The 14825-nt window shown below is 44.9% G+C and overlaps 4 protein-coding genes across 4 annotated transcripts; 3 read left to right on the top strand and 1 right to left on the bottom strand.

Annotated features, from left to right (window-relative positions):
• Positions 1-11: 11 nt before the first annotated feature.
• L199_000868 (endoribonuclease YSH1) lies at positions 12-3026 on the top strand (the record flags this gene model as incomplete). Its single annotated transcript, XM_064886626.1, has 10 exons — positions 12-298; positions 449-494; positions 564-655; positions 731-1068; positions 1153-1583; positions 1645-1941; positions 2036-2290; positions 2354-2495; positions 2559-2809; positions 2883-3026. The coding sequence occupies 10 exons, from the start codon at positions 12-14 to the stop codon at positions 3024-3026; spliced, it is 2283 nt and encodes a 760-aa protein (XP_064742698.1).
• A 769-nt stretch (positions 3027-3795) lies between these two features.
• On the top strand, positions 3796-6129 carry L199_000867 (uncharacterized protein; the record flags this gene model as incomplete). The annotated part of the gene is made up of 4 exons (XM_064886625.1): positions 3796-3843; positions 3924-4110; positions 4190-4377; positions 4465-6129. 4 exons carry the CDS (start codon positions 3796-3798, stop codon positions 6127-6129), a joined length of 2088 nt encoding a protein of 695 aa, XP_064742697.1.
• A 1051-nt stretch (positions 6130-7180) lies between these two features.
• On the top strand, positions 7181-10437 carry L199_000866 (uncharacterized protein; the record flags this gene model as incomplete). Its single annotated transcript, XM_064886624.1, has 8 exons — positions 7181-7639; positions 7721-8216; positions 8262-8405; positions 8496-8599; positions 8677-8772; positions 8845-9208; positions 9317-9625; positions 9779-10437. 8 exons carry the CDS (start codon positions 7181-7183, stop codon positions 10435-10437), a joined length of 2631 nt encoding a protein of 876 aa, XP_064742696.1.
• Positions 10438-10853: 416 nt separating this feature from the next.
• L199_000865 (uncharacterized protein) lies at positions 10854-14653 on the bottom strand (the record flags this gene model as incomplete). The annotated part of the gene is made up of 20 exons (XM_064886623.1): positions 10854-11190; positions 11249-11365; positions 11424-11443; positions 11505-11523; positions 11582-11722; positions 11850-11996; positions 12068-12255; positions 12310-12500; positions 12562-12719; positions 12788-12804; positions 12866-12950; positions 13001-13228; positions 13296-13346; positions 13404-13535; positions 13606-13679; positions 13746-13829; positions 13890-14001; positions 14079-14281; positions 14345-14381; positions 14439-14653. The coding sequence occupies 20 exons, from the start codon at positions 14651-14653 to the stop codon at positions 10854-10856; spliced, it is 2556 nt and encodes an 851-aa protein (XP_064742695.1).
• Between the last annotated feature and the right edge of the window lie 172 nt (positions 14654-14825).

The raw sequence follows: 14825 nt of genomic DNA, 5'->3' as shown, positions 1-14825 counted from the left end.
AGCTCAACAGAATGCATCGACACGGCAGGAGGCAGTTCAGATCTCATCATGGTCACAACCAACAACAATCCGCCCAAGCACCTATACAGGTACTTTCACCTGCAGGCGATGATGAGCCCTTGACGATAACGATGTTAGGAGCAGGCCAGGAGGTCGGTAGATCATGCTGTGTGATAGAACATCGAGGGAAGAAGGTGGTTTGCGATGCGGGTTTACATCCTGCTCATCCGGGATTAGGGAGTTTGCCATTTATAGATGAGGTGGATTGGTCGACGGTGGATGCTATTTTGGTGACTCAGTGAGTGTGACCGATCTTTGTGAATATCAAGTTGTATGGGACAATGCCTTCTAGCTGTCCCAGGGGGAGAATAGCAACCGCAGGAGAAAGATGGAATCCCTCAAAACGTGTCATGACACAATCCAAATACTGACCATGTTAAATAAACAGCTTTCACGTCGACCATGCGGCTGCTCTCCCATATATAATGGAAAAGGTCAGATAAACAGTCTCATAGGGAAGAAAAGCATCATGAAATGCAGCTGATCTGTCGGTGGGCATATAGACAAATTTCAAAGATGGTAATGGGAAAGTATACATGACTCATGCTACGAAAGCTATCTACGGTTTGACAATGATGGATACTGTAAGGATCAAGTGAGCATTGTTGTCTCTCCTCAAATATATAGAGCTCACTTATCCATACTGATGATCATCACCTACTCTGTCCAGCGATCAAAATCCCGACGTATCAGGAAAACTGTATGACGAGGCCGACGTACAATCATCCTGGCAATCAACGATAGCAGTTGACTACCATCAAGATATAGTCATCTCCGGTGGACTGAGGTTCACGCCATATCATGCCGGTCACGTATTGGGTGCATCGATGTTCATGATTGAAATTGCCGGATTGAAGATATTGTATACGGGAGACTATTCGAGAGAGGAGGATAGACATTTGGTGGTTGCTGAAATACCACCAATCAAACCGGATGTTATGATTTGCGAGAGTACCTTTGGAGTGCATACTCTACCTGATAGGAAGGAGAAGGAAACCCAGTTCACCAGTGAGTCGTTCAGATCTCCTTATCACATGTCGATTTTCTCTCTTGCGCAGAGGTTGAATGCATATTGACAATTGAATTGCAAAGCCCTTGTATCGAATATCGTTCGACGTGGAGGCAGATGTCTAATGCCAATCCCCTCATTCGGTAACGGGCAGGAACTAGCCCTGTTATTAGATGAATACTGGTCTGAACATCCCGAACTACAAAACGTCCCTGTATATTTCGCCTCGGGTTTATTCCAACGGGGAATGAGAGTATACAAGACCTACGTCCACACGATGAACTCGAATATAAGATCGAGATTCGCTCGAAGAGATAATCCATTCGATTTCAAATTCGTCAAATGGCTGAAAGATCCCAAGAAATTGAACGAACATAAAGGTCCTTGTGTGGTCATGGCCTCTGCTCAGTTTATGTCTTTCGGTTTGTCGAGGGAATTATTGGAAGATTGGGCGAATGACTCGAAGAATGGGGTGATAGTCACTGGTTATTCCATTGAAGGTACTATGGCAAGGGTGAGTATCTCGTCACGCATTAAAGGGGTCTGCTTCAATGCTGATGCCGTGAGTTTGTCAGACGTTATTATCCGAACCAGATCATATCGAATCACTGAAAGGAGGTACGATACCTAGACGGTTGACAGTCAAAGAAATCTCGTTTGGCGCGCATGTAGATTACGCACAAAACTCAAAGTTTATTCAGGAGATTGGTGCCCAACATATTGTCCTGGTTCATGGGGAGGCATCACAGATGGGTAGACTGAGAGCTGCTTTGAGAGACACGTACGCGACAAAAGGTCAGGAGATCAACATCCATACGCCCAGGAATTGCGAACCGTTGGTTCTGACGTTTAGGCAGGAGCGAGTTGTCAAGGTACGCGTGCTTTTCATGTTCGATGTCCTATCCTGATGAGGCGACAGCATATTCCAGTGTGTTCAGTGGCTAATGTAGCTTTCGCTTGGTCCAGGCTATTGGATCTTTAGCCGCCAATCGACCGGTTCATGGTACACCCTTGAAAGGTCTGCTAGTCTCGAAAGATTTCTCTTATACCCTACTAGATCCTAAGGACCTGAAAGACTTCACTGGTTTGTCGACCAGTACTCTGGTGCAGAAACAATCTATACCGATAGGTGTTGACTGGAGTGTAATCAGATGGCACCTAGAAGGGATGTATGGTGAAGTTGAGGAAGGCACGGACGAAGAGGGACGACCTAGCTTCACGGTGCGTGATTTCCTTATATGACCTAAATTTTGTCCCAATGCTGATATCACATGCGTTTCTCAGATCATGAATGCTATCAAGGTAGTGCAGATATCGGAGATCGTAGTTGAGATACAGTGGTCATCCAATTCGAGTAACGATATGATTGCGGATTCTGCTTTGGCGGTATTATTGGGTATAGATGGAAGTCCAGCCACAGTGAAATGTGAGTCTCTACCCGTTCAATGTATCACGTATGAAGGCTAACGGACTCTTTGTGGTTGCGCAGTGACGTCAACACCGCATCAGCATTCTCATCATGATCATTCGCACGAAACAGGGGATTCGATGACCAATGGACATTCTTACAGTGATGTTAGTGGAAACGAGGAGTTCGACAGGATACGGATGTTCCTGGAAGCTCATTTCGGTGAGGTTTCTGGACCGAACGTGACAGTTGCAGAGGGCGAGGAGGATGAATTGTTAGTGATGACGGTCAAGATTGATGAGGTCATGGCTAAGGTTGACCTGATTTCAATGGTGAGTGTCGTTCATAGCTGATGTCTGATGCCATCGTACTCAACTGACTTATATGTGTGATTGTGATACATAGCGTGTCGAATCGGATTCGCCTGATCTGAAGAGAAGGGTGGAAACTGTACTTGAAATGGCTCTGACGACCTTGAAACCATTATCAAGGTCGTTTATGGGATCGGGTGTGGACTTGAATCTGGAGGATATCGCTGTCACCGCATAGCCATTCAGGGCTTGCTAGTTCGTCAAGGGCAAGGAGAAAAGCGGCTGGACATTATTTCGTTCGGATCTTCATCATGATCGAGAGGAAATGTTGTATTACTATCATGATGTTTCATACTTGGATACCCTGCATATAATCCTGTTGAGTATGAATCTGATACCGCTGTCAAATGATCTGACGTGACCCTCACTCACAAATGTCCTATCTGGCTCAAGAACTATTAGTATTATCGTGTAGTCTTTCGGTGGAAGTTCTGTATCAGAGCATGGGCAGAAAGTAAGTGATTCTCACTACAACTTTTCTTTCGTTGCTGACCACGATCCCGGGTTATTTCACCGACCTTGCTGTCGCTTTTCATGATTCCCACCCGTTGTACCGACCCGAAAGGAGGTGATCAATATTTGGCATCCTTTCATAACCAAGGGAATCAAAGTGAAAGGGTGTTTGTGATAGACAGACCAACTGATATTGCTAACATTTTATCTGGCTTATCATACCCGTAATCGTGTGACGGAACTCTCGAAGATTATCTTGCACTGATCACGTATTGACATTGGGCACAGTTCTCAGGAGAGAATCAAAAAAAAAAAAAAAAAAATCTCAAAAGGTTTAAACCTCTCATTCTTCAACTAGTAGATCAGACCGAAGCCACATCATCCGAATCCCCTAAATCCTTGGACCGAAACATTTCACCTGATTTCACCTGGTCGACGACTTCTCTAAACCACATATCCTGAGGGAGCCCCTTCATGCGGTCACCAGAGATGCGATGCCAAGGGATCTAGGAGGACGAGCTCAAGATTTCAGAGAGCAATGGGTGAGTGATTCGGCTCTCTACTCGACACACCTTCTGAACACATATACTAATATGGAATGATTGTGACTATACTATGATAGCTCGCACCTTCTGGAGGATGGTTATCCGAACTAATAATGACTTTGTCGGATCTCACGGGGATATGGGATATAATCATCTTATCAGGTGTATTCGTAGGAAGTTGGATCATTCTGAGAACGAGTCCTATGGAGATATCATTGATCTTGGGCTTCGCGTTTGATCTAGCTATTCCTTTACAGTATCAGAGTGAGCGCTTCAAGCTGTCTCTGCATGAGTCGCTGCCTTTTTCCGGGCCATAAGCTGACTCGGGATCTTTCAATAAAAGACGATGAGGAATTATCTTCTCGACATGAGGTCCACCTACAGAACTATTGGCGGACATTCATGATTGGATGCATAATCGAAGGTGTATCATTCTTCCTTCTTCATCCTGACTTGTTCACCTTGATCGTCTGTGTTAAGACTACGTTCATGTTGGTCATATGGCTGAGTAAGGATCAAGAAGGTTTACAGGTGAGTGAGCAACATGACCTGACAAGATAAATCATACGTCCTACACATTGTATGAGCTGACAGAGAAAACACCTTTTTCATCTACAGATAAAACCTCGTCGCAGCTCAAAGTCAGGGAGGAATGAACTTCCGAACTCTCGTTCTCGTTCTCGCTCTCATCGATCATCACCTTCCGAATCTTCCGGCGAATCCGAGTCGCATTCTTCCCGCCCATCCCGACGATCGTCTTCTTCAAATACGCCTTCGAACATCCCACCATGCAAGCATATCCCAGACTCCTACAAGCACCTCACACGAGCAGGGTACGAAGATCCTGCTATAGTCGGGATGAACCTGACTATGAACCAGGCAGGTGAAGATAAAGCTAAAAAGATGTTCGATGGTTGGACAAGAGAGAGGGATCCTAAGAATATCGCAAGGAGGAATAAAGAGTATGCCGAGAGAGCGAAAAAAGCAGGTTGGAAACCTACTTCTTCTTCGAATTCAAACAGACAATCTGGCTCGAATGCTGCTTCGACCAGTAGTCAAATGCCTCAATCAAAGTATGTCCCAGACGCTTACAATTACCTGAAACGGACTGGGTATGACGACCCTGCGATAGCGGGGATGATCTTATCTCTAAATCAGATAGGCGATAAAGACAAGGCTGAGAAGCAATTCAAATCTTGGGCAAGGGAGAAAGATCCCAAACAGATCGAAAGGCGTAATATACAATATGCAGCAAGGGCGAAACAAGCCGGTTGGAATGGATCTTCCTCCCAGCCACAATCCCAAGTAGGAGCGGGAGATAGTGGTAGTAAGATAATTGATGATGGACCATCCAACATGCCTATATCATACCATATACCCACATCTAAAGCGTATCAAGCTTTGAAAAAAGCAGGATACGAAGAACCTGCTATTGGAGGTATGATCATAGGTATGAATGGGAGTGAGGAGAAGCAGGCTTTGCAGAATTACAAAATATGGACAGAAGAGAAAGACCCCAATCAGATCAAACGGAGGAATCAACAACATGGTGAAAGGGGTAAACAAGCTGGGTTTCCCGATAAGAACAAGATGAATGCTGCGTCTGGTGGACCACCTTCCGAGAGGATCAAAACCAAATTAGGTATACCAGTGGGATCAGTAAAGAAAGTTGAAAATATATTGAATTCCAAAGATTTCAAGAAAAAGATCACATCCGAAGAGAAAAAGAAAATATTGGATATTCTCAAAAACCCTAAATCGGAGAAAGAGATTATGCAACTGATAAATAAGTTGATGTCGTTGGGGATAAATATCAAACAACCGGAATTTCAAGATGGTTGGGGTTCGTCGGATGGCAGAGGTGGATATAGAGATATATTGATTAGGGATAACGATAGGAATATGTTGATTAGATCGATGAGGAAAAAAGGTCAATTCTCAAAAGAGGAAATGATGAAATGGGATAAATACCTTAGACAACCTTTTTCAAGGAGAGAATTGGAAGAGACGGTTATACCGTTTGCAAAGCGGATAGATGCCTATATAGGTGAAGGATACCATGGGACAGGACCACATAGATTCAGAGATAAATGGTTGCAAAGTATAAAACCACGTATCAAAGAGAGGAATAAGATATCAACAGCAGTACTGGATCAAGCTATCTTATATGCTATCAATATGAAAGATCCGAAAGAGACGCAAAGTACGGTAGATAGATGGATCAAACAGGGTATGACAAAGGAGGAGATTCAGCAATTTAGTAAGCAAGTGGATTGGGCGTGAGACTACAGCAACAATCGGGTGATAGTGCACCGACAAAAGTTTGCATGATTGTATGTATAGGATGTTGTAAGACCATGGACCTTGTTCCAGAGCAGCTTTACCCAGCCTGTCTAAGAAATCCTGATGCTCCTTCGCCCAAGATGCCTCCTTTACTTCTACCATATTCACACTGACTATCCTCTTATCCAGATTGTACACCGGTTTCCGATTCCCATCTTCGAATCCTCTACATGCCATGCATTTATGTGTTCTCTCACACGCGTGGAATCGGATTGAATGGGCATCTGTGGCAGTACACATGAGAAGCCATGGATCGGTCTCGATGGCTATATAGATGGATCGCTTGTACCGGTCGACGTGTACCTGTTCAGTTGCATAGGCAATAGAGAAGTCAGATTCTTATCATGGACACTCGTAGTGGGATAAGCTCACAGGCTCGTTAAAGTATCTGGCTACTTCCTTGACAGAGTGGCGCATGCCGGTGGGGAAGGGAGGATGGTGGATGGCGAGGAAGGGAGGAAACAATCTGCTCTGGTCGTGGGGAACTCGAGGAGGTGGCCGTCTGTATGGGTTATCAGTTGTGGCTATCTTCCATGAACAATGACGAGTGATCTCACTGTAAATACCAGCCATTGTGACTCGTTGACCAGACTGTATTGTACCGTACCAGACCGGTGTTGGTCATAGAAGGGAAGAAGAGAAGGGAGTGCGACTGGGTGGACGATCCGGGTGGAGGTGGTGAACATGGAATGGTTGACGGGACTTTGAGTGGACAGTACCACCTTATGTGCAGTACCCATTTAATGCATAGACATGACCGTGCCTGTGGGTCATACGAGTGATGCAGTGACGCGACGTCACTTTGTAAACCTAAGATTACTACCACCTCTTTGGTTGCCAGTTGCAGATCCTTGGCTGGACTGGATCGTCATCACCCATACCCAATATCCATATCCCATCTCGCGAGATCGCAGCATTCATCTCTCCCCATCTGACCTACTCATCCATTCCATATCACCTCATATCTTCATACCACATCACACCACCTCAGATGCCGAGCATCTTGTCCCGATTCAAACGATCTCCTTCCACTTCCTCAACCACATCCGAAGGTGAACTCATCGCCGACAAGCTCAGCGGGACAGAGGAAGACCATCAAGCACAATCTCACGATCGCAGCATCAGGAACAGTATCAGTGGATCCCCAGGTGCAGGTGCAAGTGGTAGTTTGTTCGTAGAGAATTTCGATAACACCTCAACCAGTGGAGGATCACCAATCAAAAAGCATATCACACCTAGTCCAAGGAACAAACCTTCTCCGCTCACCGTCCCACCAAGCAGTAATAGCAAAAATCATCAACCGCTAGGTACACCGAAACTGGTGTTGACTGAAGAAGGATCCAATTCACCTAGAAGTTTCAGTAGTTCTCCGGTGGTAACTAGTCCAACGTCAATACATTCGAGGAATCGTCCAAATCTAGGCTTAGGGTTGAGTGATACTTTTTCACAAGTGAGTTTGACCTTTCCACCAAATCATCACATTTTTCAGAACATGTCACGAGCCAACCAATTTATGTGCTTGATGTTATAGGATATATCAGAAGACGATCTAGAGACACCAACGGCATACGACAACTCATTTACAGGCATTTCCAAAATGTCCTTACCAGTCATTGCACCGCCCGTCGACTCTTCCCCAAGGGCAAGATCAGGATCGATCATCTCATCCAACGGTGGAGGAGGTAGATCTCGTACCGGATCGGTACTAACCAAAAATAAAGATATGATCTCACCACCCTTATCGCCTAATGCATTACAACCTGTGGATTCTCGTCAGACGAGCGCGAGTAAGAAATCCATCACCTCAAGGAAGAAGAAAAGGACCAAATCCATCACCTCCAATTCAGGTATTGCAGCAGCATTGGCAAAAGGTGGTTTACACCTTGCTCATCCTGGTTCTGGAACTGCCCTAACACCCGAAGAAAGCGGCACAAAGAAATCCAAAAGAGGTTCTCTCATACATAGGAGAAGCCCATTCTTAACCACCAAACGGGACGATGGTGATATGGATGATGATGCAAGTAACGGTAACACAGAAGATTATGATGGTGAAGAAGGTGGCTTCGACGTAGATGAATTCGATGATGATGATGACTCGGATAGTGATTTGGATGATGATCTACCAGTCACTGGATTTGCTGTGGCGAGTAATAGGAGAAATGCAGATTTCCATACCTTGTTTCCGTCAATTGACGAAGGTGATTATCTGATTGAGGGTGAGCGACTAACTGATCTTACAATATACGATCACTCCCTCTTAAAATTGTGTCATATACATGCATACGCTAATCACAAGTTTGGATTAGACTACGGCTGTGCTTTATCAAAGGATATCTTGTTACAAGGAAGGCTATACGTATCGGAGAACCATCTATGTTTTCACGCCAATATCTTAGGCTGGGTGACTGATGTGAGTAGATCAAAGTGATATATCGATTTTGCAATGCCCTGATCGATTACTTATGCCTGACATCACACCCCTACCAGGTCGTCGTGTCTTTCGCGGACATCCGGACAATCGAGAAGAAAATGACCGCGTTGGTCATTCCCAATGCTATCCAAGTATCTACAGGTAACGCAAAGGTGTGTCTTATCTTTCCGTCATTGTGAATCAATCATGCTATGATGCTAACCCTTACACATCATAATGATCAGTATACATTTGCCTCTCTCATTGCTAGAGATTCGACATACGACGTCATGATGAACATCTGGCGACTATGTAATCCCAATGCAGTCATGTCTAGTGTATCTCTAGCCAATACGAACAATATCGGTTCAAGACCTGGTTCAGTTGTTGGAGATGAAGATGCTCCTGCAGCCGGCGGCGGTGCATCGGGAGGAGGGGCAACGGCAAAAGGACACGCACCTACACAGTGTGCGTGTGGCAAGGAAGGAAAACATTACAATGAGACTGCTTTGGAAACCACTTTCCCATCTACACCGGAGAAGATATACGAGTTGATGTTTAATAGCGCATGGTTTAAGAGTTTCCTGAGTGACAATCAGAAGTTGAGAGGTGAGTCCCTCAGATTTCCTTTTGGAGATTCACTACATGCCACCTCGCTGGGAACTATTCTTTCCGAATATGGAAGACCGAGCTGATATCGCATATTCCCTTCATCAGATATCGAATGCTCTGAATGGCGTCCCATCTCCTCATCCAACTCCCTCCTCACTCGCTCCACATCATATATCAAACCACTCAACGGGTCGATTGGCCCAAAACAGACCAAATGTCATATCACGGATGAACATGAACATCTCGATTTCGACGATTACATATCCCTCATCACAACTACCAAGACACCCGATGTTCCTTCCGGAGGAGTGTTCAGCGTCAAGACGAGGACGTGTTTGATGTGGGCCGGGAGGAACAGCACGAAAGTAGTGGTTACCACTACCGTTGAATGGACGGGGAAGAGTTGGGTGAAGGGTGAGTAATGGTTCAAATCGCTTCTTCTCATCTACTTGGACTTTGTAGATGTCAAATATATCATATCTCTCCATTTCCTCTTTATATACTCTATTATATCACACCATTGTTATTCCCCTTTGCCTAACGTACTGACACATTGGTTCATCACAGGTATCATCGAGAAATCAGCTATCGAAGGTCAAAAGACATACCACGACGATCTCGAGACGGGTATGAGACAATATATCAAAGAAAACTCTAGCGAGTTCGCAGTAGAGGGAGGCGCAGGGGATGAAGAGGTCGAAGCGGCCAGCGCAGAGGGACAAGAATCCAAAGAGAATCAAAAGGAAACCGAAGCTTCCGCTTATGCTAATGAAAATAAGAGAAAGAGGAAAGAAGAAGATATGGGATTATTACAATCTGGATTCGATTCTTTGATCTCAGGTATAAAATCGATCTTCTCAGGTATAAAAGGTATAGGAGAAAGTATAGAAGATTTATTGTCGGATACACCATTCAAAATTCAAAACTTGATGGGCGTCTTGATTGTCTTATTGGTCATTTCCAATATATGGACTTATTATTCCATCGATAGAAGTGCAATAAAAGAAAGAAGATATAAGAAATTAGGTGGACCCAGTGGCACGAATGAAGGAATCCAAGATATTGAAGATGTTGTTAGAAGAGTTTTGCAAGGTAGAAGAGAGATTGGATCGCCAAAGGAGGAATTAAATGAGTTGATTAGGCTTTTGGATGATGTGGAAACTAGGGTGAATAAGTTGAGAGGCGATGTGAAGAACGTTAAGTCAAATTTGGATGATGTTGATTAGTCTTCATGGATTAATTCCATTCGTTTGTCCTTATCCTTTGTAAGGATAGTGTTAGTGGGTTTTCATCTCAGTTGTTATTTGTTAGATATAGGTGTTGGTCATAGGATATACAATGTACAGTACTGTTCCAGTTAGACTCACATACATACATGAATTTACTCTGTTTGCCAATTAATGCATTCGCTAGGTTCATCGATGGAGATCACAAGCACGATACAATACAAAATTGGCCACAGATAAGAATTGAAATACAACCACAAAGCTAAGCGTACAGAAAATGTTATGCATGAATTGCTATAAATAATGACAAAACAACTCTTCTATCTCTTCATTGTATCTACAACTGTACATAACTACACCAAAAACAGATATTGGACCTTACATTCCTCAACCTGGAACAAATCCTAATCTTCTGCTCACTCACTATCCCCATCAACTTTCTCCCCCCTTAACTCCTTACCAATAACTTCCAACCTCCTCTCCCAACCTTCAACCTCACCCAACTGCCTCTCTATCTCCTCAATCTCATGATCGAGCTCCTTCTTCTCCTCGGCACTGGTAGAAGTCAAAGTGGTAAGTTGCCATCCGTGTGCTGCCAGAGGAGTAGACGGAGTCTGAGGTGCAGTCAGGCCCGTAAGATTCGTCGTGGACGCTACGGGTGTACGAGTGAGGGGGGTTGAAGAGGTATGATGCGATGTGGGATCACCTAGTCTGAGATGTCGATTGTGATATTTCAATAATGATGGTCGGTGGCTGAGACAGACAAGCAATGATGAGTTGCCTACACGTTTTCACACTTGTGATAACTCACGAAATGGTCACGAGCGTAATGCCTAGACTCTTGGCATGTTCATACATCAATCCTTCGACGTCACTCGATACCGCCGATGTACATTCGTCGAGAATGGCGTAGGTAGGTCGATGGTAGCTGACACATACCACACAATCAGCTAGATCCCCCAACGGATGTGCAGACTCGAGCTCACAATAATCTTGCCATTCCCATCTGAGCCATCAACGTTAGCTTCAAATCTACATCACCCTACAGCCTTACAGCACCAACTCACTCTTTGTTTCTCACCACCACTGCCCAATGAAACCTCATTAGCCCGATGATAAAATGCTCCGAGGCCATCGCACTCACGACAAAACATCTTTCCATTCCTTCCTCGTCTCCCAGCCACCCTCTCTTGAAGGGAGATACTCCAGATGAACATGTTTTAGTATACTCATCAGTTCCGCATCTGTCCTTCCCCGAGATTTCATCTCAGCATAAGTATGGGGACTATACGCATAACGTTCAATGTCAGCTCCTATAATCAACAACTCGATAGAGTAGCTTACTATATGACCCTAAGAGATGTATTGATGATCAGCTATACTGGTTGTCCATGAATGTTTATCCAACTCACTGGTCTCGCAAACTTCCGATACTGAGATACGGCCTTTGAGGCAAGAAGAATATCCCTCCTTCGCCGTGAATCGGTCGTTCCAGCAGTCCCGACCAAGTAGGCCACAGCTGAGCGACAATTCGAGCGATTGAAGTTTTTCCCACACCACTGCGAAGAAGGTAAGTACTGAGTAAGCTGTATCTTGTTTTCCGGAGAATCCTCTGGAGCAGACAACTTACTTAGGCCCAGTGATCAAGGTATGTTCACCCTGTTCCACCCTCATATCTAAACTATGTATCAACTCTTCTCCACCTCTCTCGGCACCTGCTGCTCCCCCGGCAGGAGCTACGATGGGTACACCTCGAATCAAGAGATGTTTAGGTCCGATGATGACTCTCCCGTGGACGTTTGACAGATCATAGAATGGCTGAACGATAGAAATGAGCTTTCTGAGCACGATACTGCTGATAAGGAAGCTCACCTGATCTTCCTCTAGATTTGCGGGTCTAGGATTTTCAGGATATATATTATTGTTTAGAGAATGGAGAGAAGACAACAAAGCGTATACTCTGGAGGTATAACCTGATAACTCGGCTAGATCTTTACCGGAGTACATGAGTCGACCACCAGCATCCGCCAAAGAGAGTAACAATCGTCTGTTGGAGACGTAACCTATATGTACGAGGAGCTATCCATCAGCTTTTATTATAGCTGTAAGATCGAAAAGACTAACTTTCTGTCCTCTCCGCCACTTCGTGATGTAATTCTTGTCCAGCATGCGAGTGGGTGGCTTGAAGAGCTTTGGTAGCAGCAGGGAACAATATAGGCAATGACATCAGGCAATAACCACATGCCGACCAGAAGTACTTTATGACGAAATCTTCGGTCATTCTTTTGCATGCGAAACTCAGTCAGCTCGTCTCACAGATAAAATCGTTCTGAACAAATGAGCTGCTCACCCATAGGGTATTCTTGCCTGAAGATCACAAAGGTCAGTCTCAATCCCTTTTGTAATGAAGAATTTTTCCGAAACCTACCTTGAACACCGTATGAACATGCTTCGCCAGTTTCTCATATGCTGCTAGCAGAATACCTTTCTCCCTCTTGCCTCCATTATAAAACCTGTTCCTGCAGTCAATATGCCTATTCACTAACTTGTGAATCAAACTCACGCAACCTCTTCACCATCTCTTCCGATCCGTCCTAGCCCCGCTCTATACTCTCCCTCAAGTCTAGCTTCAGTAGCTGCCATTCTACCGAACGCAGGCGTAGCTTTCTTCAATACCCAAGCTGTGAAGCCGTAGTTTGCAAATAGACCGATAGTTCCCATCGGTCCAAGAGATGCAGCAAGCTGAGAGGTGAAGATCAATAGGTCCAGAGCGGGTTTACCTATGTTGCCGCTGTACAAGAGTATCATCCCATCAGCTTATGGGTCGAATCAAGCTTCGATTACGTAGCTGAACTTACTATAGAGCAGCAAGAGAGTCGCAAAATCTTGCTACATCTGTCGTGATGAACCTACGTTGGGCCTCATCAGCAAAAACAGTCCACAGGTTGTAGTCGACGTAAGCCTACTGGTCAGCGGTACCAGCAGCAGCTTCATTTGCACCCCCACTACCTCCTCCACTTTGTCCATTCTTCCTCTGCTCCGATGGGACTGCTACACCGAGCCCCAAGCCGAATTTGTAGTAATTCAAATTATCGTTCCTACCAGATTCAACCTCAGTCAGATGGTATTGATCTATCCAGTGTGGTCTCTACAGATGACTAAGCGTACAGATATAAATCATGAATATATCGCGTGAGATTCGTCCTAAATGCCAAAGCGAGTTTCCTTTCAAGGTATCGAATCTGGTAGGAAAAGGGTCAGCTTGAGTCTGGAATCCGTTCGCAAAGCTCTAGCTGATGATGACTAACCATAGAATTGGTATATATACTTGGAATAGCTAATGCGAACCACCATCCCAGACCTCGCATGAACCCAGCTCCATTGGCAGATACCTTCATTAAACCCAACCGATCAGCCTGGTGTCGGTTCTCGAGAGTAATGAAGATACATACCAAATCTCTTACTATCCTTCCGTCTAGCCTTGCCACCATCACACTCAGGACCGTTCTAGAAAGCAGGAAAAATGTATGTAAGACCAGTAGGAAAGCTTCTTTACCCGTTTTACTATATCACATTCCCGATTTCAATCAGCTGTGCTCCTCCGCTGAAATAGAGACGAAGTGTAATAACAGCTGACTAACCTTGGGAAAGCCACTCTAAGAACTGCAATTAACATTTTCCAAAATTGCTTGTTCACTCCCAACTTTTCTCCCGGATCGAGAGGCGGGAAAGAAGGTAAGTGAGAAGCGTATAATTCTGAAGAAGTGGGTGTAATCCTGACTTTGGATATTCGTCCGAGATGAGGTACAAGCAGAGTACGAGAGCCGGATGGGTCAGGAATGTACTATAACGATGTCAACATCAGCTGTTGAAACCGTGCGCGAAGGTAGTGGTCCAGAAAGCTGACCAGATCGACCAATTTCTTTTCCAATGCTGGGGTATTCCTATGAATCCCATGAGATTGTAAGCTACAGGTCAGTTCTGCCCTACTGATAGCTTACAAAGGCGTTTCAGTCTCTCTCCTTTTCTTCTCTGCCCTCCTTGCTGCTCTGTCTTCCTTCCATCGCCGCAGAGTAGACGACGCATTGAGAGGGACTGATCTTGCCAACAGGGCTGAAATGAGGACGACGATGAGGGCTTGGCGTCGACGCGCTGAGAGGGTTGAGAGAGGTGATCTGGGGATTGAGGGGATGGTATTTGGTGTAGAGACTGCCATGGTGCTGTGGTCTCATCAGTGAATATATGTTAGTATCATTGATAAGTAATGGAGCTAAGCTGAAGAGACGTTGGTGAATGGTGAATGGTGAATTTGATATCTACCACTAATCGCTTTGAATGGAAATGGAGTTGATGCCCGGTTATATGGTGATGCGGTGATTAACCGGAGT

The sequence above is a fragment of the Kwoniella botswanensis genome, chromosome 1, assembly GCF_036426115.1.
Source record: "Kwoniella botswanensis chromosome 1, complete sequence".
In the NCBI taxonomy this organism is placed as follows: Eukaryota; Fungi; Basidiomycota; class Tremellomycetes; order Tremellales; family Cryptococcaceae; genus Kwoniella; species Kwoniella botswanensis.
This window is presented reverse-complemented; position numbering and strand designations above follow the sequence as displayed.